The 24342-nt window shown below is 37.6% G+C and overlaps 1 protein-coding gene across 1 annotated transcript in view; it reads right to left on the bottom strand.

Annotated features, from left to right (window-relative positions):
- The window catches only part of LOC135215266 (protein jagged-1b-like), a 380196-nt gene that overhangs the window by 69757 nt on the left and 286097 nt on the right, over positions 1-24342 (bottom strand). Inside the window, 2 exon segments of the mRNA XM_064249807.1 lie at positions 21246-21500; positions 23342-23396. Coding sequence (XP_064105877.1) covers positions 21246-21500; positions 23342-23396 — 310 coding nt within the window.

Genomic DNA, 24342 nt, shown 5'->3' with positions numbered 1-24342 from the left:
TACAAAATACACTATCGATGAAAACTCGGGGTTCTAGATAATACAAAATCCGAATATTGCAGCTTCAAGACTATCATGCTCTCATAACCTTAAATAGTTACATTATCATCCTAACATAATCTATGACAAACATTTCTTCAAGAGTCATATCCAAACGATAGCAAAAATAAACACATCAAAAGCCTCCGATTTCACTCAGAACGATCTTAAGAAAGAAATGTCGATCAAAATGTCACAATACGTTCACCCCCGTCAACTTTAACATGGAGAAAAGATAAGATAAAACGGACCGATGGGCTTCTATACAACCATGTACTGATTACTGCTATAAAGAGTAGGCCCTCCTCTTGAAATAATCTGTCGTTTACCCGTTTCATCGATAGGCTGTAATTTCCTCTAAATCGCCTTATATACAGTATTAGAAAACTAGGAATGTTAAAGAATGAGTAGTTATTTTTCATAACGACATAAACATTTCATATTTTCCATCGAAATTCTTATTTTTGCTTTTGCAGTTAAAGTAACTACAATGTAATATATAACTATTACACACACATTATAGATATATATACAGAGAGAGAGAGAGAGAGAGAGAGAGAGAGAGAGTACTAGTAAGGTGTAACTTATTTTTTATTCTATGGAGAATATAAAGAACATTTATCTAATGACAACTCGGGTTTCTGTACAGCTGTCCTAATGAATAAAAAATCCATTAAAAAATTAAATTCATCGCGCATTTTATGTTGGTATTGAATTCCTTACGGGACACAGAGTACAAGATGCAAAGGCAATGAAGAATAGCGGTTATACTGTGGCACCAAATAGCAATGCTAAGCTTTTCCTAATTCGAATGTATAATAAGTTATAATACTGCAGTCACATTTGTTGTGATTTTTGTACTGAGGTAGATATCTGAGAGAGAGAGAGAGAGAGAGAGAGAGAGAGAGAGAGAGAGAGAGAGAGAGAGAGAGAGTGCAATCCTAGAGATTACACATATAATGGTAAACATTGTTAATTTATTCAAGAATATATGCTCATGAACGTCTATCTTTTATGCATGTAATATATCCCAAACTTCAACCTTGGAAACATTTAACCTCTCTCTCTCTCTCTCTCTCTCTCTCTCTCTCTCTCTCTCTCTCTCTCTCTCTCTCTCTCTCAAGACGCCCTCTTTAGCTTTAACAGAATGAGAGATCACAATTATTTATGGTGTCGGGTAAATCTATGAGCTGAAACCACTGGCTGATGGATAAGTCTAATCTCGCAGCATCATCAGTTACGAGATGTTGGTTGTTGATGCTGCTGCTGTTACTGTTATCAGGAAGGGGACAACAAAAGCTTTAGACGTACCGATGCGTTCTAAGGGATGGAGATGGATTAATGATGCGGTATACCTCTCACTTAATCTTTGAACACGATGTATATAAAGTTCCGTTGTTTATAAGCAGTTACGTAAACCTTCAAACGATGACATTTACAATTTTAAATTTAAAACGGTTACGTGACTTAAAAATAGCAGTGAAGTATTATTTGAGAGAGAGAGAGAGAGAGAGAGAGAGAGAGAGCTAAGAAAAGAACTAAAAGAAGAACGTTCCCATGAAATTCCCTCGGACGGACAGGATCGGTCGGAGCTGTTGAAGAAATCCTGAAGGATATGAATGAGGTCGTCCCCCATGACTCCACCCATTTTCAAATAGACTCTCGCAGGATGTTTGCATATTAATGGAAGGAGCATCCTTTATGGGATAGACTCTTTATACTTCCAATCCTTCTCTTTCCTCTTGCGGGTGGTGAAAAGGCGACATCGCGCGACTTAGAGAGAGAAAAAAAGTATTGAAACTTGCGAATATGTAAGTAGAAGTTAAGCAATAAAAGTTCGATATTTTCTTTAGGTGATAAAAATCCAATATTTCATTTTGCAAGTGATAAAAACTTGAGTGTGCCCTATTAAAATAATATAATTCTTTAGGTGGTGAGACTTTAATACATACTCTAACCTTAAGTCTGTTGTTATTATTATTACAGATAAGATCCATCACTAAATCGACAAAATCCCTAAATTATCATTATGTGACACCTTGCCTTTACCGTAGGAATCAATAGATTTAAGAACTACAAAATAAATCAAAGGCTTGCAAGACTTTTATTATTATTTTTCAAGGTTTTTATTATCTTCCCTAAATATATTTATGGCGACAAACCAATGGCGTCTTGAAGCACTTAGAGACCTGCTGATCCGCATCCGAGTTCATATATTCACTGAAAAATAAAGGGTATAAAAATAAAATAAAATGGCATCACGTCATACGATACAATACGTGAAAAGACGAAACGTACTGAACCCTCACGGGAGACGACAGGAAGGAGTCTGATTAGTTTATGGCAGATCCATTAATAATGAAAGCCAGTCGGTGGCTCTTGTATAGGCCTTCCGTCTCTTGTCACTTCATGCGATGTTACGTCATAGTCGCTTTGATTAGGTTATCTTTGTTAGAGAAATCTGGAAAAGATGATTTTATATCGGGTTCTTCCATCTTTTAACACACTGAATTATTTCACTTAAATAGAATTTTTTTTGGCTTCGTCTCATGAGTGTTCGTTTGACGTCAATTCATTGCATTTAATCGATCAGTCATTCACGACATTCTTAAACTGTCTCATTTTTCTTTTAAAAAAAAATGGGATAGGTTTATTCAGCTAGTAGTAAACTTAAATAAACATTTTCTTTTTATGATAGAGCAAGGATTGAAATGTGACGTCATCCGCCAACGGTTTTATGTAATGTTCCCCTCTTGACACTTCAGGTCCTACATTTTTATGATACAGACATTTACATTATGTACATATATTTATACATATCTATATACACACAGAGTTAATTACACTATAAAAAAACCTACTGCAATAAATGCTTCCATGACTAAATCACGAAACAACTCACTCCTTTAATCCCCCCCCGCTACCAAAAAACCCCCCAACTCACCCTTTTAACTAAAAACAAAACCATACCCCCAATACCCCTTGAACTCATCACCCAACCCTCAACCTGCTTACCACCCCCTTACCCAACCCACACAACACAACCTTAACCCCAGAAACCCAAACCTCACTCAACTCAACTCACTTCACCCTTAATACATACCCCCACCCCGGGAAATGGAAAAGAAATACACAAATCACTGACTGAAATGCAATTCACGCATAACCTTATATACGAAACAAGACAAAGGACATTATTATGTCGCCTTTACTCTCTCTCTCTCTCTCTCTCTCTCTCTCTCATACATACACAAACACGCACATATCTTTTTTTTCCTCTCCTTGCATTTCATTTCTCTTTAACCTCCTGTGTCACCTTTCTCAAGCCCGTGGCACCACTTGAGTTTGGGTTGGAGAAACTAAATCCGTGTTGTAAACATACATTATCTCTCTCTCTCTCTCTCTCTCTCTCTCTCTCTCTCTCTCTCTCTCTCTCTCACGTGACGGTATCCAAAATGGAGCACAAAGCAAAGCCTCTGAAAGCAAATTAACAACACTGTACGTCTGTGGAAATCTATATATATGCCAAACATCTTTTACTTAGCCAAGTTATTACCTGGGTATAACGTATACGCACTCGTGTAAAGTTTGCATATAAAGTAATATAAATACAAAAATTTAAACAAAGATTTGAAAACGTTCTATACTTAAGTACTCCATTGACAAATGTCTTAAAAAAACAGTATTAACTCATGTTAATAAAATTGACCTCAATTTCAAATACGTGTTTCGGAGGCATTTTTAATTCTTTCTCAAGAAAAATAATTTAATGAAATGAAATTATCGTTTACTTTACTCAAAAGAAGCGAACGAAGAAGGAAACGAATAAAAAAAACCCCGAAATTTAAAAAAACGAAAGAAACATGAATTATTTCGCAGGTTCAACTTGACGTTTAAGAAACACCTGCTCACGATTTAAGAGATTTCATTTACACGATTCTAGAGTTTCTGGAGAATTAACCCCCTCATCTAAAGTTTCTCGGAGAATACGTCTTAGACATTTTTCACACATTTGCGGAGAGAGAGAGAGAGAGAGAGAGAGAGAGAGAGAGAGAGAGAGAGAGAGAGAGAGAGAGATGCAATAACATAGTCAAGAATATCAAAAAGTGAGCGGCAAGAGTTGAAATGCACGAAAGCGAGAATTACGACGAGAAAGTGAGAGGAATAGAAGAAAAAAAAAACGACTGTGATGAAACGACGTTGAATAAATAAAAACACAAGTCAAGATTAAAAAAAAGGATCCCAAGAATGGTCAGATAGAAACGTGTTAAAAATTCAAGTCGTAAAATTCCTCCTATGCAAGTCAAAAGATCCTTTAAGACAAAGCCCTTTCCCCCCAACGAGAGGCCATTATAATTGCTTGGGGAGGCAGCGAAATAGGAGGCCAAAAGGTCGGCCTTATAAGGAGGTCAACCTTATACGGAGGGCCACCTTAACGTAAGACAGTCAACTTGCATTGTCGACTAATATGCCAGACAATTCTTTACAGATGTTGACATCAGGTCATAGGGGAGGAAGAGGCGGAGGGAGTTGGAAGTAGGGAAATGAGGAGGAGGAGGAGGAGGAGTAGCAATTTTTTCTTACCGAGTTCAGGTTCTCATGACTAATTTGGAGTAGGACATACTTGGGAAAAGTTTTTTTTTTGGGGGGGTGGGGGGTACAGTTTCACGAAGATGAAGAGTGAAGAGTTGGAACAGCAGCATGTCAAAGAGAGAAATAATAGGTCGCTCTGAATAACAGTATTCGTCGGTTCACCGGTTTAACGTAGTATTTATTTATAACATGTGAATACGTAAATTATTTTGTATTAGCTATTAGGCGTACACATGTTAAAAAATCTGTAATATAAGGTTAGCTTACACGAAGAAACGATTACGCTTCAGTAAAACAGAAAGAACGCTTCGCTGAAAAATATATTTATTCGAAGGAAATCAATTACTTTTTATTGGAAAACGCTATTGAACACCTGGTATAATATCTATGTGAAAGAAATAGATTACCAACTTTAGTGAAAAGGGCAATACATTTAACCCCAGCTTAAAAGATTTGAAATAGAAATGAAATGCTCCAAAAAATATAAACTATGCATAGAACAATTTTCAGACGGTACGAGGCACTTCCAAAAAATGGACTTCTCACTGAACAGTTATAAATCCCCGGAGGAAGTCTTTCAAAGGCCTTCCCGGACCTCTCTCGGCTCTCCTCCTTCAAGTCCAAAAGGGGAGATCCTCGTCTCATAATGTATGAAGATGAAAAAACAACCGAAGGACCCCCACGCTCCATTTGCATTTTATCAGCATCAAAGTCAACATTGGGGAAAGTGAATTACTTATGTCTCAACTGCGCCAGGCTAAAAAGGAATTAGTTAAGTCCTCCTCGAAAATCAGATAAGGGCGACTAAACCGCAGAGAGAGAGAGAGAGAGAGAGAGAGAGAGAGAGAGAGAGAGAGAGAGAGAGAGAGAGAGAGAGAGGGAGGGGCCATTTTTATGTATTTTATTCTTTGGAAGACAATTACGAATGATAAGTTCCCAAATGAAAGAATACCAGTGTTCCTAAAAAGGTTGTCTTCATTTTTCGAAAGTCAGATATAAAAAAAATGAAGAGAGAGAGAGAGAGAGAGAGAGAGAGAGAGGAGAGAGAGAGAGAGAGAGAGAGACTGACTGACTGTCAGCGAACAAACGTTATTCATAATCATAAAACAACATAGCGAAAGCGTAAATCCCGAAAGTTAGGAACAACAGTTTGTAAAAGTAAAGTTGCAGCAGAGGTCATTTGCAGAGCACAGATGTTGGAAGGAGTGGGAGAGGTCGGTCTACAGGTCACTGCATGACCTGGTCTGTTATCCATTTCTGAAGGGGTAAGCAATGCTAATGATTCTCGCGGTCTCTTTCTCCGCTTATTTTATTTGAATTTGAGCAATCTTTTCAATCTACAATTCTGTTTTAAATGATATACGTAGTTTATATCTCTTTGTACAGTTTACGTGACTTTCGGTAATCCTATTATTATAACATTCTGTATCAAATAATAACAGTGATGATATATTATCATTATGTCTCCTGCGTTAAAATCAAATGAGTAACCGCTTGAAAAAATAAAAAAGCGTTACGTCTGGAGAAAGACAGGGCGTCTCGTAAAAGTAACCTTTCTTAATCCAACGACATGCTATATGAAGGCATTAAGATTCATACTCGATATGTTTATGCGCTTTAAGAACGGGTCGAGCGGGGAAAAAAATTTCCAGTACAAAATAAAATCTTTCGATGGGTCCGATAAATGTAATCCGCTAATAAATTCACGTTGATAGAGAGGCCACGCCTTGTCATTACAAAATCAAGAATTCGCGAATTCAAAAGAGTCTCCTCGTTCTGAAAATTCGCTCTTGAAAAGTGGCCGTCTGGAGACCTCTTCGGGTTCGTGAAAAAGGGAAACAGAATCTGCATTTTTTCATCTTGACGTGTGACTCTACTTTAAAAAATAATCTGTGCGTTTTTGTGTTTTAAACTGCAGTTTAAATGTTCAGGAAATGACCGTAACTGCTGCAAACCCTACTCAGTAGATGCTCGTTACAATTTATCATACGAATTTGATATGTCAACTTTGCAGTTATCAAGAAATGATTTTAAAAAAAAACGAAGCAGAAAAGGAAAGAGAAAGTAAAATATTAAATGAAAAATTTCACAATTGTACAAAATACGTGTCGCACCTTTATTTAATTTTACTTAAATAAAAATTATTTTGTTAAGAAAACAAAAACAACTAACGATTTGCGTAAAGGAATGGATATCTTTAATAAACCGGAATGATACCAACCATTATATTAGTGGAAAAACATACTTACTGAGCAATAGTGAAAGAAAGAAAGAAAAAAAATACTGACTCACAAAAGTCGAAAATCAAGATAAAATTGTGACAATTAAAAACCAAGGTACAATAGATTCGTACAGCGAACAAGCTAAAAGTTAACACAAGCGTAAGGGAAAACGAAAACGAAGTAATTAAATAATCGCATGGTTGGTTTTCGTAAGGGAATGCAAGTGAGGTCTGATCTTGTACTTAAAAATTCATTTGTATATATGCTTTTCCGAAAAGGTTTTTATCGCAGGTTGAATTGATACTCATTATTGAGCAGAAGGGCTGCTGCACTAGACCCTTCCTTCCCTAGACTGAGTATTCTACCAACCGGATGTTGTCACTTGAATTAACCATCCTTGCTGCACTGGTATTATTACCATTCTTATTATTATTGTTAATATATTATTTTTAAGAGCATACCTTGCATTTCATCTCCCATACTGCCTCCCGCGCTCTCAGTTTGTTATTTTTCTTACAGAATACTAAGGCCATTTTTTAAGCCCTATTCACACACTAAGGTGGAACATATATTTATGTACTATACTCAGGAAGATTCCTCAATTATGAACACAAGATTTTATAACGCACAATTAATATCTGTCTATCTATGTTAGAAATAGATAGGTAAACACGTTTACATTACATGGGGAATGAACTTCTAATCACCCGCATAAACTGCAAAATCCAAGTCTGAAGAAAAATAGACACTAATTAAATTTCCTACTTCTAAATAAGCCAGTCCCATTAGCAGACGCAGCTCGCAATTTTGTGGCCACGTGATACGCCTCTTGGTCAAACACGCAGGGATATCGTGCGGGTTCGTGTGATATCCATCATGACAACTAAAGGCGATAACCATCTCCTCCAACAGCTTTATCGTTTTTTTAAGAAACTCTAAAGAGTTTACATCATCGGGGAAAGATAGAGAGATAGCTGTATAAAGAGAAACCCGGTGGGAATGAGGAAGAATATCCCCCGGAGACGAACAATTCCTCTCACATGCAAATGTGGTTAGAAGCTTTCTCTTCTCTTCTCTTCTGCTTCTTTCCTCTTCCGCTTCTTTATATAGTCAGGTAGCGAGCAAACCCATCCACTAAATACCCGGTCATGATTTTACAGATTAAGAGAAATAATACCCTTCCACTGCGGCTCGCTGAGTGCCACGAATACAAAATACATCTCTTCTCATACCCTTGCCCCCACCCCCGCCCCCACCATCCCTACTCTCCATTAGAACCCTTGGGTTCTTCCCACCCAGCAAGACCCGTACGAAGAGAGAGAGAGAGAGAGAGAGAGAGAGAGGAGAGAGAGAGAGAGGGCGTGTATAAGCCGCCCGTTCTCAAACTACTCCACGCCTAATTCCACACCCATTGAGTTTTTTTTCTAATTGGCTGAGTGATCTCCTTTTTCTGCCAAGGTTATAAAATACAAAGGAAGAATTCGAAGCGACTTTTCCGTCAAAAGACTCTCTACTTTCGTTAAGAGCACACAACAGTAATACCAAAATAAATAATGAAAATATCAAACCCAGTCTTGCCTGGAATTAATAATTTTTTTTAACCAAATGGAAAAAATGAACACTAAGAAGACGCCAGGCATCCAAGCAAAGCCACAGTGTCAAGTGTCATGCGACGCACCATAATTTGGAAAATCTCTTTTACTCGCACGAACAAAAAAATAAATAAGCTAGCAAACCGATGATACGCTAAGTAAATATTTCCGTTTGGAAGGCAACTTTTCTACGCAAGAGATACCCAGTGGTCAGGTCAGTTGGGATAGGGGTGGGGGTTGGAAAGGGGGGGGGGGGGGGGCAGGAAAACACACTCCCCACCAAATGCTCTCCCGGTCTCTCCTCTTCTGTCTCAGCTCGTCTCTCTCGTCTCTCTCTTCCTCTTCCTCTCTCTCTATCTGCTCAAAGTGGGAGAACTCCGGTAATAACACCTTTTGGGTCATCAGTAAACATGCCTTGGCGCTTCCATGGTTTAATGGCAGCGTTACACACAACAACGAGATTCGGCCACGGTTTGCTCTGAGAGTCTCAAGCAAGCAAGCAAAGAAAGAAAGAGCCGATAGAAAGATGAGGAGCAAAAAAGAAGTTATAAAAACAAACGAGGAGAGAGAGAGAGAGAGAGAGAGAGAGAGAGAGAGAGAGAGAGACCGACTTTCCATGGAACACCTCCAACCCTTTCCCGGCAAAGTCCTCTTCGTGATGTCGTACGCTCTTAATAACAGTAATTTGACCTGACTTTGTCGAGGCCTTTCTTTTGGCTGAGTTGCCTCCTGAAGAATCTCTAAGCCTCGATTCCATCCATTACTCACACGGAGGCGCTGCAGAATGCTTTCTCGCCGACACTGTTCTTATGCTTTACTGCCGGCTATAAAAATCTGGGTCTTGCATTGCCGCTGAACTTCGCACCCTAATTTCCAAGGCATTTGAATTTCCAGGTTGAAATTATAAATGGAAGACCAGTGCGCTTAAACAAAGGCTTCGACTGTGCTACAATTGGCAGGTGTCTAGAATAATATATTTAATGGTAACGAACATGAAGACTTAACTATATGAATTCGGTGTATTTAAAAGTCCTCGCCAATTACCAGTGGCAGTGGGTAATATACTCTGGAGCAACGGCCATAAGCTTTTCAATTTAAGACTTCGGTGCTCCCAAAGTATCATATTTTAGAGAGAAAATACTTTCAAAAATATCTATTTTAAATATACATCAAGCACCGATAAATACATAAAAAAAACCCTGGCAGAAATAATTTTTGGTGTCAGAAACGTATGCGTAAGCAAGCATTCGTTGAGAAAGAAAGAGAATCCAAATTACCGTACAAAATTACATAGCCGACGAGTAATAAACCGCCCCACCCTTCTTCCCTTTTTCTCCCCAAAATATTCCCAATCTGGACCCCTAACCTGACTGATACAGAAGATATAAAACCATCATGCAGTCGTTTAGTATCGAGGCTGTTTGTTTTCGCACGTTCGTGGCCGCATTTCCAAAACAAGTTCCTCAGTTCTCTCTCTATTGCCCCCTAACCCTTGTCTCTCTCTCTCTCTCTCTCTCTCTCTCTCTCTCTTCCAGAGCCTGCAATTATTTCTTTGAATTTTTACAACCTTTCGCAATTCCTCAGCGAATCTGCATGGAATATTTATGTTATTAAAATGTAGAAATTTTTTTTTTTCATTCAATAGCAGGCTCCGTCATATTCATCAGAAAATGTGGAACGGGGAAAACCAGATAGGGAATAGAAATGGATATATTCATGCAAATTTGAAATAAATATACTTGTGGAAGAGCATAACAATATATCTTTCAACATCCACATAAATTGCTGGTATGAAAAAAATATTCCCAAAATATCCAACATATAAATTTATATTATGAAAGGCGTAACGTCTCCCTGGTGATGAAAAACTCTCTCTCTCTCTCTCTCTCTCTCTCTCTCTCTCTCTCTCTCTCTCTTTTCTATATATATATGATATAATTTATATATAATTAATATAATGATATAATATAAATATATATTATATATATATATAAATATAATATAATATATATATATATACATGTTTATGAGCGTTTATTCAATGCATGTCTATTAGCGCTTAAGGAAATACAAGCAAACATACGAATTACTACTGACAATATACGGGTATCTCTCTCTCTCTCTCTCTCTCTCTCTCTCTCTCTCTCTCTCTCTCTCTATGTTTATTAGCGTTTATGGAAATACGAGGAAACGTGTAAAGATTACTACTGTAAATACACTGGCATGTCTACCATGTCTGTAATAAATGAGAGAGAGAGAGAGAGAGAGAGAGAGAGAGAGAGAGAGAGAGAGAGAGAGAGAGAGAGCATTAAAAACAAATGATTGAGTGCATCCGCGAGAATGTTAACTCATTTATCAATCAAAAGATAATAAGCGCATTGTGTGCGCTCCTCCGTAGCAAAAATTTCGAAATCTTCGCCGGAGATTGAAAAGGAGAAAGAAAATAACGCCAGACAGAGGAAGATGCAGAAGATAACCCTGGTCTTTTAAGGCCTTCCGTCGGGGACAACCCGGGGTCCACCCAAAGCCCCGCAGCCTTGAAGATGCTGTGCAGACCTTCTGAAGAGGGCGCAGAGGGTGATCCGTCAGTCCTTCTTCGCTATCGTGAATGTGGGTGCTAGCGCGAGCGCGCACGCACTCTATTGCTGACGGCATGCATTCCTTTTCAGGTGCTTGATAACAACACAGGGTACCACGCCACAGAGACATAAACGCTTTAAATAACATAACTCTGTTGTTTCATTTTCTCGTTTTAATGTTACTAAAGATGGAATCATAATGTTCTTAAAATTCTCTCTCTCTCTCTCTCTCTCTCTCTCTCTCTCTCTCTCTCTCTCTCTCTCTCAATTTGTTCCAGTTTCACATGTCTTGTAATATCCCTCCTCTTTATATATGCAAAACGAGTGTACAGTCTACCCTAACCCCCACCCGCCCCTCATACCAGTAGAGTACATCTGTATTCCATTTCGTTGTATTTCAATTCGATGCAGTTTTCTTTTTATGTCCAATGAGTTGCTCTGGATGATAAATGGGGTGCCACTGGCTCATGCAACAGACTCCAGTTTTTTTTTTTTATGGAACTGGAAAAGTCTCTCTCTCTCTCTCTCTCTCTCTCTCTCTCTCTCTCTCTCTCTCAGAAGGGAGAACCGCAAATGTGAACTCGCCCTTTTTAAAATCTTATCTTACCAGCTTATCAGAGTTATTTATCGTTTGTGCTTGCATCACTTGTTCTCATGTTAGAAGGGAATTCTTAATTGCGCGTACCTGTCACCCGGCTGTGACCCTTTTGAAATTTATTTTTAGTGCTTATGAAGACAGACTTTATTGTATTCACGTATAATAGGTGTGTTTAACAAACTCTCACGTAATAAATACTTAATTATGGATATTCCAAACTTTATATGTCTGCTGGCGATGGAGATGGAAAACTTATAATACAATAATACTACTTATGTACCTATAACCTTTTCACTCTATCTAGAAACCATCAAACAAGCAACGCAGGCAATTCCACCCAGAAATTCATCTATGCCAAACTTGTAAATTACCGTATTCCTACCACAAGCAATCCCTGCAAAAGCAGCTTTTTTTAATTTTTCTTTAATGGCCAAAAGCATCTATGCAAAATGGGCAAAGTGTGGGGATGAGTAGGGGAGAAAAGAGGAGTAACGCTTCACCATCACTACAACACTACCCCTCCCCCCACCCCCGCCCTCCCGCTACTGGAGCCCCAAACCCTGCAGGATCCACCTCTCCGATCCCCTAACCACCCGGGTAGGATCCAGTGGCTCGCCTGACCAGGGCGAATGCTTCAACCCGACAGGGAGCTCTGGAAGGCAACTCAGCCACTTGGGCCGAACACGCGACTCCTTTAGACACGCAAAGGACGGCACAAAGGGACGAAGGAAGCGAGCGGCAAAGAGTCCTTCAGGAGCGCACACATACATCCATCAGTGTTCCTAAAGTCCTAATGGTACACTTGTTTATTCGTCCCCCAGCGCCTCCCCGAAAACACTTGACATGGGAGTTATATCACTCGGACCTCCTGGAAATTCGCGTACTTTTCGCTCCGTAAATTTGATAACTTCTTTTAGGTCAGTCAGTGCTACAAAAGCTTCCAACAAATTTTTTCAAAAGGTTAAATTTTTGTTGATACGTGCAGCTAAGGGTAAAATTATATGCTTTCAAGGAAATCCGATGGGAGACCGACTGACCGAAAGTTTTATCATCAGCTTATAACACCACTGAAGCAAGAGAGAGAGAGAGAGAGAGAGAAGAGAGAGAGAGAGAGAGAGAGAGAGAGAGAGAATATCATCTCAAAAATGAAAACTGAATGTTCAAATCAATCGCAATATCTAGGATAGACTAACTGGAACAGTCTCTCTCTCTCTCTCTCTCTCTCTCTCTCTCTCTCTCTCTCTCTCTCTCGCCACGCACAACAAATAGACATATTTGGGTTACCAGTTCGGATGCAATATCACATAAATTCCTATAAATGGGCAGAAAGAAAATTCAATAGATATCCTACAAAAGAACACTTTAAATATGGGCATAAACGTTCTAGTATTAGTTAAAAGATTGTAAGTTATAAAATATTTGACTTGATAAATCACATTTATGAAGAAAGTATAGTTGTACCTATTGATACTGCAATATTATCAAATGATATTGCCTACAAGTTTTATTTATTTTGTACATATGTCAAATGATAAATAATCTAACGAATTCTGTGATGCTGTAACATCGCCCTCTCCTTTTATGTCAAACTCTATAAAGAGATAAAGAATTTTATTGGGGATTTCGTGAAAACCAAAGGTAAAATCTCAATAATTTCACCGGAAAGTTGAGTGTCATAATGCAAGGGAAAGTGCGTAAATATTTTCAGTTCTTTATAAACTCTACACTCCTAAAACTATTTATACTGACTTTATCTTACACATGCAGACTTTTTTTTCTTTTTTACTAAAATAAGAAAATTCAGGTGAAGATAAAGTAACTCATGAGTATACATTGACGCTGCGTTCAGTCGCACCCTTTTCATAATTACGGTAAAAAGTATTGTAGAGTTTGACAATGAAAGGTAATAAATACGCAGTAAACATGGCTTGTTAACTCAGAGCAACACAGAAATATTAATTATGTCTGCACATGTCCAGCAGTTTCATGGTACACATTTTTTCCCCCCGGACTACTTTTTCTGCCTCCTAAGTACATCGTTTAAAAGTAGTTTCTCCTGCAGGTATTTATTTATTGCTGAACCTCGCCTTCCTTTACTGCTATTTTGCACTATTCACCTGAGACCAGCATGATCATCAATCCCTCTCCCCCCCAAAGTCTTAAACAAACCTTGGCATTTAGCATGCGAGTGCGTGTGCTCTCAATGGAAGCCGTTCAAATGGTGTTTCACTTTCATAGACAAGACATAGTAACCTCGGCCTCTCCGCTGACCTTTAGGGACGCCATCTTTCCACTCTCATCCCAGAATTTCCAGTACGTGTTTGTCTGCTCCTATCAGTTTCTATTCAGGTCTCAGAGAGAGAGAGAGAGAGAGAGAGAGAGAGAGAGAGAGAGAGAGAGAGAGAGAGAGAGAGAGAGAAGTGGATATATGTGTGACATATATGTAAACGAGTCATTTAAATAACATTAAATCTCTGAATACTGCCTGGAATAGCGTCGCCATAAAAAGAATTCTGTATCATCTGGGCACATGCTAAAGCTTTAACACATTTCATGAAATTCAGCAAAGAACTGTGCATGGTTTCATCCATCAGTTTTATTGTGAAAAGTTACAGACTCGGAGAACTTCATATTGCTTCATCTCTCATTGTCTTTATCTGCAAAACACATTCAAAAACGAAACTTCTATGCCTGTATCTGCAAAACACATTCAAAAACGAAACTTCTATGCCTGCTTCATTACAAAAGAAGATAAATAAAGTGAAACTGTAATTACTTACTACAAGTTCCTTACGAATTATCAGTGAGCAGAACCTTAGACGAACTGAATGACCCTAATTAGAGAGAAGCACTAGAAAATAAGTTTCATAACCCCATAAATCAACTTCAGGATTACAATTGTAAATAAAGCTTTTCCAAACGTATGCGAAGTAATGAGCTCCATCTCGTAAATAATTATCCCTTTCAATAAACATTCAGCGGTTTTTAAATATTCATCGTTAATTCAGCGGGTCAATAACGCCTGCTTCCCCTCGGGGTAGAGCAGCCAGGTAACAGAGGCGTAAACAACAGTCTTTCCGAGTGATAAACAACTTGCTCTACATAAAGTCCTTAAAATTACTATGCATTAATCAGTCCGCCTGAGCAGCAATTACTTCTGTTGCCAGTCGACTCGTTTATCTTCGTTTGTTTATATTCGGTAAACGTGATGGAATTCTCCTGCGAGGGGGGCGGGGGTGGGGGGGGAATCCATATTTAATGGGCCTTCTATGATGTTTAATATTCATACATACATACGTAGAGAGAGAGAGAGAGAGAGAGAGAGAGAGAGAGAGAGAGAGAGAGACTGTATATTATGCTATAATAATTATGCTTCAACTACAAGTCTTAAAAAAATGAAAATGTTTTTCCTCCCATGGACGTCTTACGCCCCACTTGGTAACAGAGCTGAGGACGTGTCGTGACAAACAAACAAGGAATCAAGCAGAGCTACAAGCATAAACACACGCATGTTACACAGACAGAACACATCCTTAAAGAATAATAAGCGGAATAAAAAATGGCCGATTAAAAATCGTCGTTAATAATGGGACATTAAGAGGCAAGAGTTATCTCACAAGGTCTTACCAGCCTCCGGCATCTCACGACGAAGCTCACTCAGATTAAGTGTAACATTAGATGGTTCCAGAGGTCCTACCTAAGGAGGAGGAGGAGGAGGAGGAGGAGGATTGGGCAATGGGGAGCTTAAAGATAAGGGGGATTGGGCAGGGGAAAAGATGAAAATGGCCGCCGAAGAATGCAACAACCCATCTGGGGTACGATGATTTCAGAACTGAGGATTAAAGGGAAGACAAAAAAATACTAGTGAATAGGTTTGGTCCTCAACTGTCAGCTTTTAGCATTTGGCATAGAAGGTTCTCTAAGAAGGCTTTAAAGAAGAAGAAAAGTTGTAGACCACAATTCTAACTGGGAGAGGAGGATTGCATTTTTTAAATCTTCAAAGCGGAAGATTTCACCACCTGTCTACAGGGTTCTTAGTTAAGCGAAAGAATCGTCCATTACCTTAAAACGCTTACTATGGACCTGGATGCAATTCCATTTCTTTATTTGTGGTCTAAATCTTACATACTCGGTGTGCACAAGGGAAGTTTAAATCCCACTGTTCATTTCAAAACTTCCTAGCCCTTGTGTAAGATTGTTAAAATGGAAACTATGTAAACGTAGCCAAGGTCTCGGGCTCCGGATACTGCAATCATCTAAAGACATCGAGTTGGGAGAGAAGGATAGATTAGGTTCTTATTTCAAACACCAGAGAACTAACTATATATATATATATATATATATATATATATATATATATATATATATATATATAATACATATATATATATATATATATATATATATATATATATATATATATATATATATATATATATATATATATATATATATATATATATAATATACGAGAAAATACTAGCTTTTACATCTTTTCAAAGAGGTATCAACGCGAAAAGTTTAGTTAAAAGAGCTATAAAGTGGAAAACGTTATTAAAAAATCAGCCATCAAGCTTATTCTCCGTTTTCACACTTTCAGCGCTGCATATGGTCATGTGTTTGGCTGTTATAATTACAAATGCAAAAAGGTTAAAGGACACGCAGTTCGTATCTGCAAGACAACATTCTTCACATTCCATTTACACGATTTATAAGGTTTTTACAGGAAATGACTGTCTTTATCACTGTAGCGCAACAAATTAGAAGCCAGTATTTTGACAGATTAGCGTCTGATGCAAAGATGGCTTGTACAAGTTCGTACATAAATACAAACACGACACACGCAAGTAGCAAATTAATCTCGGTATCCATGACACATCAAACCCCTTCAATCACCATCAACCAGCTGATAATCGAAAAAGAAATAAGTGAGGGAAAGAGATGAAATGCCATTTATTTATTTTTATTATGGGCTTAAAATACTGTATTATTCCCAGGCTAAAGGAAAAGCTAACTTTCACACAGGAAGCAATAAGAAGCAATGAACTTGTTGCATTGGTGCAGCAGATCCCCTTTTGCAACTCCAGTGTCTGCGTCTCCTCCCCCCCCCCCCCCCCCCCTTCTCTTCTTCCCTGTTGGTCTGGAGATCCTACTAACCCACGACTACCCCTGGGGCTAGACGCTACCTTAATGTGATTTCTACTTCAATAACCTTTTTCACTGAAGATAATGTCTGGCGTGCTCAAGGGACGATGCGGAGAAAGTTAAAAGTTCTGCGTCTTACGTACGATTACGCAGGCGTGTCTGCAAGCACACAATAGCTGTCGAACTCATATTTAATTAAAACGTCACTATAAGACGTACAGAAATATCAGATCACAGGAAACCTTGTCAGGTGATATTTAATGGTATCATATCTTAAAATTCATAAGAAGCCTCTCTCTCTCTCTCTCTCTCTCTCTCTCTCTCTCTCTCTCTCTCTCTCTCTCTCTGAGTATGTGTGTATGTGTATGTGCTATCCAAGTCGAAGTTGCTCGTTCAATGGTTCATGCAAGCCACGACCGCCCTTAGGGAGGACAACTAACTATACGCCTCCTTCTGGACCTACTACTACTACTACTACAACTATTACTAGTATTAATACTACTACTGGAGATCTCTAGCCACAGATCCGCGAGTAATTCGGAAGTTTAAGTTACTGTAAAAATTGTCTGGAATTACTGATTATTGGAATGTTTACATGAAAAACAGGTATTTAATTGGATGGATTAATCTAACAAGCGTGTGTGTGTGTGTGTGTGTGTGTGTATGAGAAAGAGAGAGAGAGAGAGAGAGAGAGAGAGAGAGAGAGAGAGAGAGAGAGAGAACTAATTCTGGTGAAACGAATTTTCAATATCGAACCCGGTGCTTATTCCGGCTATATCACAAACACGCAAGGGAAATACCAAAAAATACCATATTATATCTCAGGATGAAGACGTGTAAAAAATGTGTCAACAATTGTGTAACAAGGTATTGAAACATTAAAAACCAAATATTCTTTGTATTTTGAAGGGAATAATTCCGACTCCACGAATTTCCCTTCCTTTTGCTAATTGATGTAATCGCTATTAAGAAATCTGTACCTTTGCGACAATGTAATGCGATAAAATATCAAAACCGGCTAGTCTGCCCATGGCAGAAAATACCTTTGATCAATTTTGACGAGCCAATTCGAGGTAAAAAGTTGGTGCAGTACGAGTAGATCTTACAATATATATATATATATATAATATATATATATATAATATATATCTATATATATACATATATATATATATATATATATATATATATATATATATATATATATATTATATATATATATATATTATATATATACATACACTATATACATATCTATAAATATATGAATATATACTAACTATATATATATATATATATATATATATATATATATATATATATATATATATATATATATACTATATATATATATATATATATATATATATATATATATATATATATATAATATAATGTGAGACAGAGAGTGAGATTTTAAGGGCGGGCAAATTCTCTCTCTCTCCTCCTACCTTCCATTAATCATAGTAACCTGATGTCAGGCCACCATGCCCAGCCATGTAGTGGCTCCCTGCATATACAGCTACTCCCGTATACCCTCTGCACCATTAATCCTTCAACGGGCACTCGTTACGCGGTAACGCTTTATAACCAAGTCTTTCCTTCCGCCCTCACTCTTAACTTACGTAGTTCAACTTTCGTCGTGAGAGTTTTCTTGTTCCTTTGTAATTCAAATGCCAATCTTTGCTTAGCAGTGGGTGTAGCTTTATGTTTCCAAGCTGTCATGAGAGACGAGATTTTTTTTCGACGGGAATGATATGATATTAATAATCTCGGGAACTGACTGAAAAATGAGGGAGGTAACCCAAAAGTACCTAACCTAACCTGACTTATGACTTTCATCTAACAGCGCCATCACTGCTACATCAGCTTCACTTGGCTTCCTTGCCTCCTTTTGTCCTTGGGGCATCTCTTTGCTTCCTTCCGCCACTTAACCTTTGGAACCCTCACATAACCTCGGGTTGTGTCTTTCTGTAATATCTCTCATCAAGAAGAGAATCTATCGTCAACTCAAGTCAAGTTTTGCCTAGATACGCTGTTTGAAAGTCCTGACTTTCGACCGATCACAAAAGCTTTATGCAGTTTTGTTACGAGTGGCCTTCCTTTTGTCTGATCAAAACAGACGGGAGTTGGAATTCAGCACGAATGCGTAAAACAATATCAGTTTTAATTACAAACTGTGTTATCATGCCAAAGCTGAAACTCCGTAAGGCAAAAAGTTGCTCAAATAGTTGCAAGAACAAGTAAACAGTTAAAATAAATAACTTATCGAGGGAAAACATATCGAAACAACCTGAACCTTTACACCAATACATACAAAATGTTAACTGTTTAATAAAAAAAATTCTCAAATCCTTAGAGTAATTCCCAAACCTATTGTGTAAGAGCGCATACGGATTCAAATTACAATAACTTATCCTTACGAAACGCCAAAGAGAAAACATTTTAAAACGTTGTTTACAACAGCAATCATCTCGGTGATTTGCAAACCTATCTCTATGGGGTACAGTGCATAGTAAATCCTATACATCCCATTTATCCGGGTGACGCGCTCTCTCTCTCTTCTCTCTCTCTCTCTCTCTCATCTTCGCACCCTATGTCTCTCTCTCTCCCTCTTCTCTCTCTCCCATCTCTCTCTCTCTCTCTCTCTCTCTCCTCTCTCTCTCTCTCTCTCACGCGCAATAAAAACAAACTCATTTACATGTACTTACACACGATAAAGACAATTCACTTATAAGTAAATTGTTTTAGATAAAATAACTTTAAGATATATAATAACTAACGTAATCAAATGAACAACACGACATAGAGGCTATAACCTTAGCTCCCTCATTCAAAACACATCCAGCACCGGCACACACAAACAGCGAGAGCTGCTCAAGCATCCACAACTTAAAACAATTAATACAGATCGGATAATGGCCGATTGCTCTTCGAGAGGCGCGTAACCTGCTATTAAAGAAATCACACACATGAAACCTCTCTCAGCCACGCATTTATTTATTACGTATTCAGCCGGTCTGATGCATTACCCACGCCTTATTGTTCTAAGCTTGTTAATCTTTCGCTGGCCAAAGCCTTTTGAAAAGGGGCTTGCAAATCATGCTCACCATTTTTTTTTTCATTTCTCTGTGAGGGACGATCCGTGTTATACTATATAATTTATTCTGAATTTGTTCCGGCGCTTGGTCCTCATGACCTAAATTTCATAATCAAATCAAATCATTTTCTTCAGAATTTGGGCTTTCATGTGTGCACAGGTTAAATGGTGGTAAAAATTGTTAGTGGTCGAATACGTCCCAAAGAGAAATCTAACTTCTAAAGTTAGGGATATCAATAAGAATTTTAATAATATATTTGTAAAAAAGAAAACGGTACACACTTAATATTATGGCTCGGATACCTAACTTGGAGATCTTAATTGGCATTCTTATTTATGTCTGTGTCAATCACTTGGAAAATCCTGGTCGTTCTACGGGTCCGCAGAAAACTTTCTCTTCTCTTTCTCTCTCTTCAAAGAACATGAATAAAATCAATGAAACCATAAGGATCATCAGAGAGTAAAATATTATTCCAAAATATCAATATTGACAAACAGGCTGCTTCTGGAGGAAACTACTTAGTAGAATTGCGGCTGCTAGAAAGAGAGCAACGCATAATCTGGTAGACCGAGAATAGTGTGAAAAACAATGTTCTCTCTTCCTTCTTTTGGTTCTCCCCGTCTCCTAACCAACCATCTCATCTCCTACTGGTCTTTGGCCCCTGGGGCCATTTTACCTTCCATCTGGCTACCCTAATTTTTTTCCTTCCGACGACCTCAATCAACCAATGATGATAATGGTTACCCTTATAATTATACAGTATGTGCCGGACTAATAACCTCGTTATAAAAATAAAAAAATGGTGAAATTTGTAACCCCGCAGGAGCATTTACCTCTTTGGCATACTTAGTACTACCTACTTCACCAGTTCATGTAAAGATGGTTAGCTTACTAGCATAAATAATTCATGATTTCTTAAAATAGAATCGAAATCGGAGCTGGACTTAAATGAACAAATGAATTTCAGATATTTCTCTCAGCAGGTACTGAAACCGAGGCAATAATTCCATTATGATAAAAACCAGTATGATGTGATATTCTCTCTCTCTCTCTCACGTCAACTTCTCATTCTCTCACTCTTCATCATCTCTCCTCCTCTCTCTTCCACATCACAGGACAGTACACACAACCAAACCACAAACACATACTTGTTCAATAATGAGAGTAGTAAAACCATTATTAAAATACTAACTCCTAAAACAAAATACCTACATCATGTAAGAATCTTGGGCCTCATTGTGACACGCTGACGTCACCACACTCCACATTTGAATACCAACTTACCTTGAATGTATATCAAAGAAACGAAGCTAAACAGCAAACTTTATAAAAAGCAGTAACATAAACCACCACCACCACCCATCAAAAACTCTTACCTATTTCGCAGTTGTCTCCCATCCAACCCGGTCTGCACACCTTGTCCCCGGAAGCGTCACAGGTGTGGTGTCCGAAGGTGTCGTCCCTCGGCCGACAGAACTTGGTGCAGGTGGTGTTATAATAGTTCTCGTCACAGAGGACCCGCACCCGATACGTGACCCTGGCCACAGACCCGCGATGGGTCAGAGTGTGCCAGTCGGTGCCAGGGACCAGGATGCCACTGTAAGTCGTCCAGTCGATGATTTCTCGGCTCTCTTGGGTAGAGAGAGAAAGGAGGAAAAAATTGGAGAGCGTGAATGAGGATGCCATAAGAAAATTCTGTTTATAATTATAAATATAAAATACACAAATTTAGAAGGATTAAAATGCTTTCATTGTTGCAGGAATTATAAAGAACTCAAATTAACATCACAATCTAAACGGCTTTTTGTAATCTTAATCATTTAAAAATCAAGGCATACATATAACACGTGTATCTAAATTTTATTTTATATATATATAATATATTATATATATATATATATATATGATAATATATATATATATAATATTAATAATTGTAAAATTGAAATTTGAATGTCAAATATAATAAAAAGCTCTACATCACATATATTGTCTACTGAACCTAAAATCTACAAAAAATTATCTATATCAACAATGCACTGATTAAATGACTAAAGAAATATTAAATATAAACATTACCAATGAGCAAATCTAAGTCTGTAAAGATTAAAAATTAAATTACGATGATTATTATTGCTTTACCCGAATTTAACAACTTGACTGACTAAACGCTGTGTCGCAAAACAGTTTACAAGATGAAATTATGGAAAAATTTTACTATTATTACAATTCAATATAATAATATTAATAGTGATAATAATTATCAAAAAGATTACTAAAAATACCCTCAAGGGGAAGACCTCTCCTCTTCAATCCTAATAGTCACATTGGACAGCCTATCTATCCCCTGACCTCTCTCTCTCTCGGACATGGGTCCCCTCCAAGGACAGACAGATGCTGCATCTGTGGCTGATGCTCCTCCAGCCGGTGCCTGATAATAAATGTGTCTGCTAACTACGACTAATCACGCTGCTGCCACCTGTCATGATTTATGGCCTGCACGGATCAGAGAGCATCGGGCTGTCTCCCCTGACACACATAGCAAGGCGACATAATACTAACAGTAATAAGTAACTATGATAACACCTGTCAATTCTTATTTTTCTCTGCCCCTCTCTCGTGTCTATACACACACACGCACACACATATATATATATGTGTGTGTTAAAAGAGTTTATTAATGTTTTAATACTTTATCCTAAGAATTATAGATGCAAAATTATGTACAAAGTATGGCAGTGAATGTTTCTTTGGAAATATACAAAAACATTAATTATTTTATAATCGAATCAGTTTATAACCGAAACCATGTTTCCGGACTGATGAGCATATTTCCCCATTCCGTTACTTTCCTATCTCCCCCCCACCTCCCCCACCCCCCACCCCCCCACCCCCCCCCCCCACCAACCCACAATCCCCCACTCCGCTCTCTCTCTCTGTGTACTTATGAAGCTATCAATACTGACAAGCCTCCGTGAACAGCTTTTAAAAGTTGAAAATGTAATTTATTTCAACGTACTCCTAACGGTACAACTACACATATGGATCTACCAATCTCCTTGTGCCCTACAATAATAATAATAATAATAATAATAATAATAATAATAATAATAATAATAATAATAATAATAATAATAATAATAATAATAATAATCCATGTTTCAAGTGCTCAAAAGAGTTTAAAAAAAAAAAAATTTTCATCTCTGCATTACTTTAAAAAAATAAAAAAAAACACCCCCATATAAATGAAAGCATAGAAGTACCACATGTATGCAATTACTTTCAATAGTTAATGTGCAAACAGCTTTGAGTGTTTTAAAAAATGTTTTGCCCTAATGCGTCTACTTATAATATATATATATATATATATATATATATATATATATATATATATATATATATATATCTATATATATATATATATATATATATACGTATATATACTTCTGTATAAAAAGTGTCAATGCCTTACCTGCATCGGTGTCATTAACTTGGTCCAAAATTTCTAAGATTAGGGTGAAGGATCTCTGGAAAAAAAAGAGAGAGAAACATGAATAATAATATTAACATACTTTTTTAAAATAAAATAATTTCATAACCTTCCAAAGTAATGTTGAGTGGTACATGTGAAAATTCGATATATTGAATTCCACAAGTATACATTCTGTATACACTAAGGTAATACTCAAAATGTTCATTACATTAAACGGAGGGACAAAATAATAAATGTACTGATGTGTCTGATATGTCATAATCACATCATGGAAGAAACTGGCCATTTTTAATTTACTGTCACAAAATCGTCTTATAAGGGAAGACGAAACAAGTGAATAGCTATTCACAATATAAGCAAAATCATGAGTTACGGCACTGGACATGGTCAAGGAGAAAAAACTTCGATTGAGTAAATTGGAGAAGAGAAAACAGGAAAGAAATGTCACGAAGTCATTGAAAACATGGGAGAAAAATAAGGGAATAACAAGATGTGAAACGCCAGAGAAATGGTTTCCCAGGAAATCATCATGGAATACGTGCAAATATTTGTTTAAGATCCAGAACACGGAAACTTAGGCCGATAATTACTGCAGAACAAGAGGTTTTGTTGCGCAAACTACCAAATTGCTCTAATTGGTCTTAACTACGCTTCATAAAAAAAGTAGCTGGCTAGAGCAAGCCAATTTACTGTACTAGATCTCAAATGCCTGTTCCAATTTGACCTGACAATGTCTCACAGATGGAATCCGTCCAGAATTGGCCTTTAAGAGCAACTTAAAAGTGCGTGCTAAAATTATTATTTTTTCGTTTTCTTTTTCTTCTCACCGCAAGGAACGTTCCCACGGCTGAGATTTTGCCTGAAAATATTCGACATTCACTCTCTGTGTCTGTTCACAAAAATTTTTCGAGATGCTGGAATCTCGAAACCTCGTGGTAAGGTCGATGAGTCTGAAGGTCACTTTCCAGTCAGGTGTAATC

The sequence above is a fragment of the Macrobrachium nipponense genome, chromosome 19 (genome assembly GCF_015104395.2).
Source record: "Macrobrachium nipponense isolate FS-2020 chromosome 19, ASM1510439v2, whole genome shotgun sequence".
Lineage (NCBI taxonomy): Eukaryota > Metazoa > Arthropoda > Malacostraca > Decapoda > Palaemonidae > Macrobrachium > Macrobrachium nipponense.
This window is presented reverse-complemented; position numbering and strand designations above follow the sequence as displayed.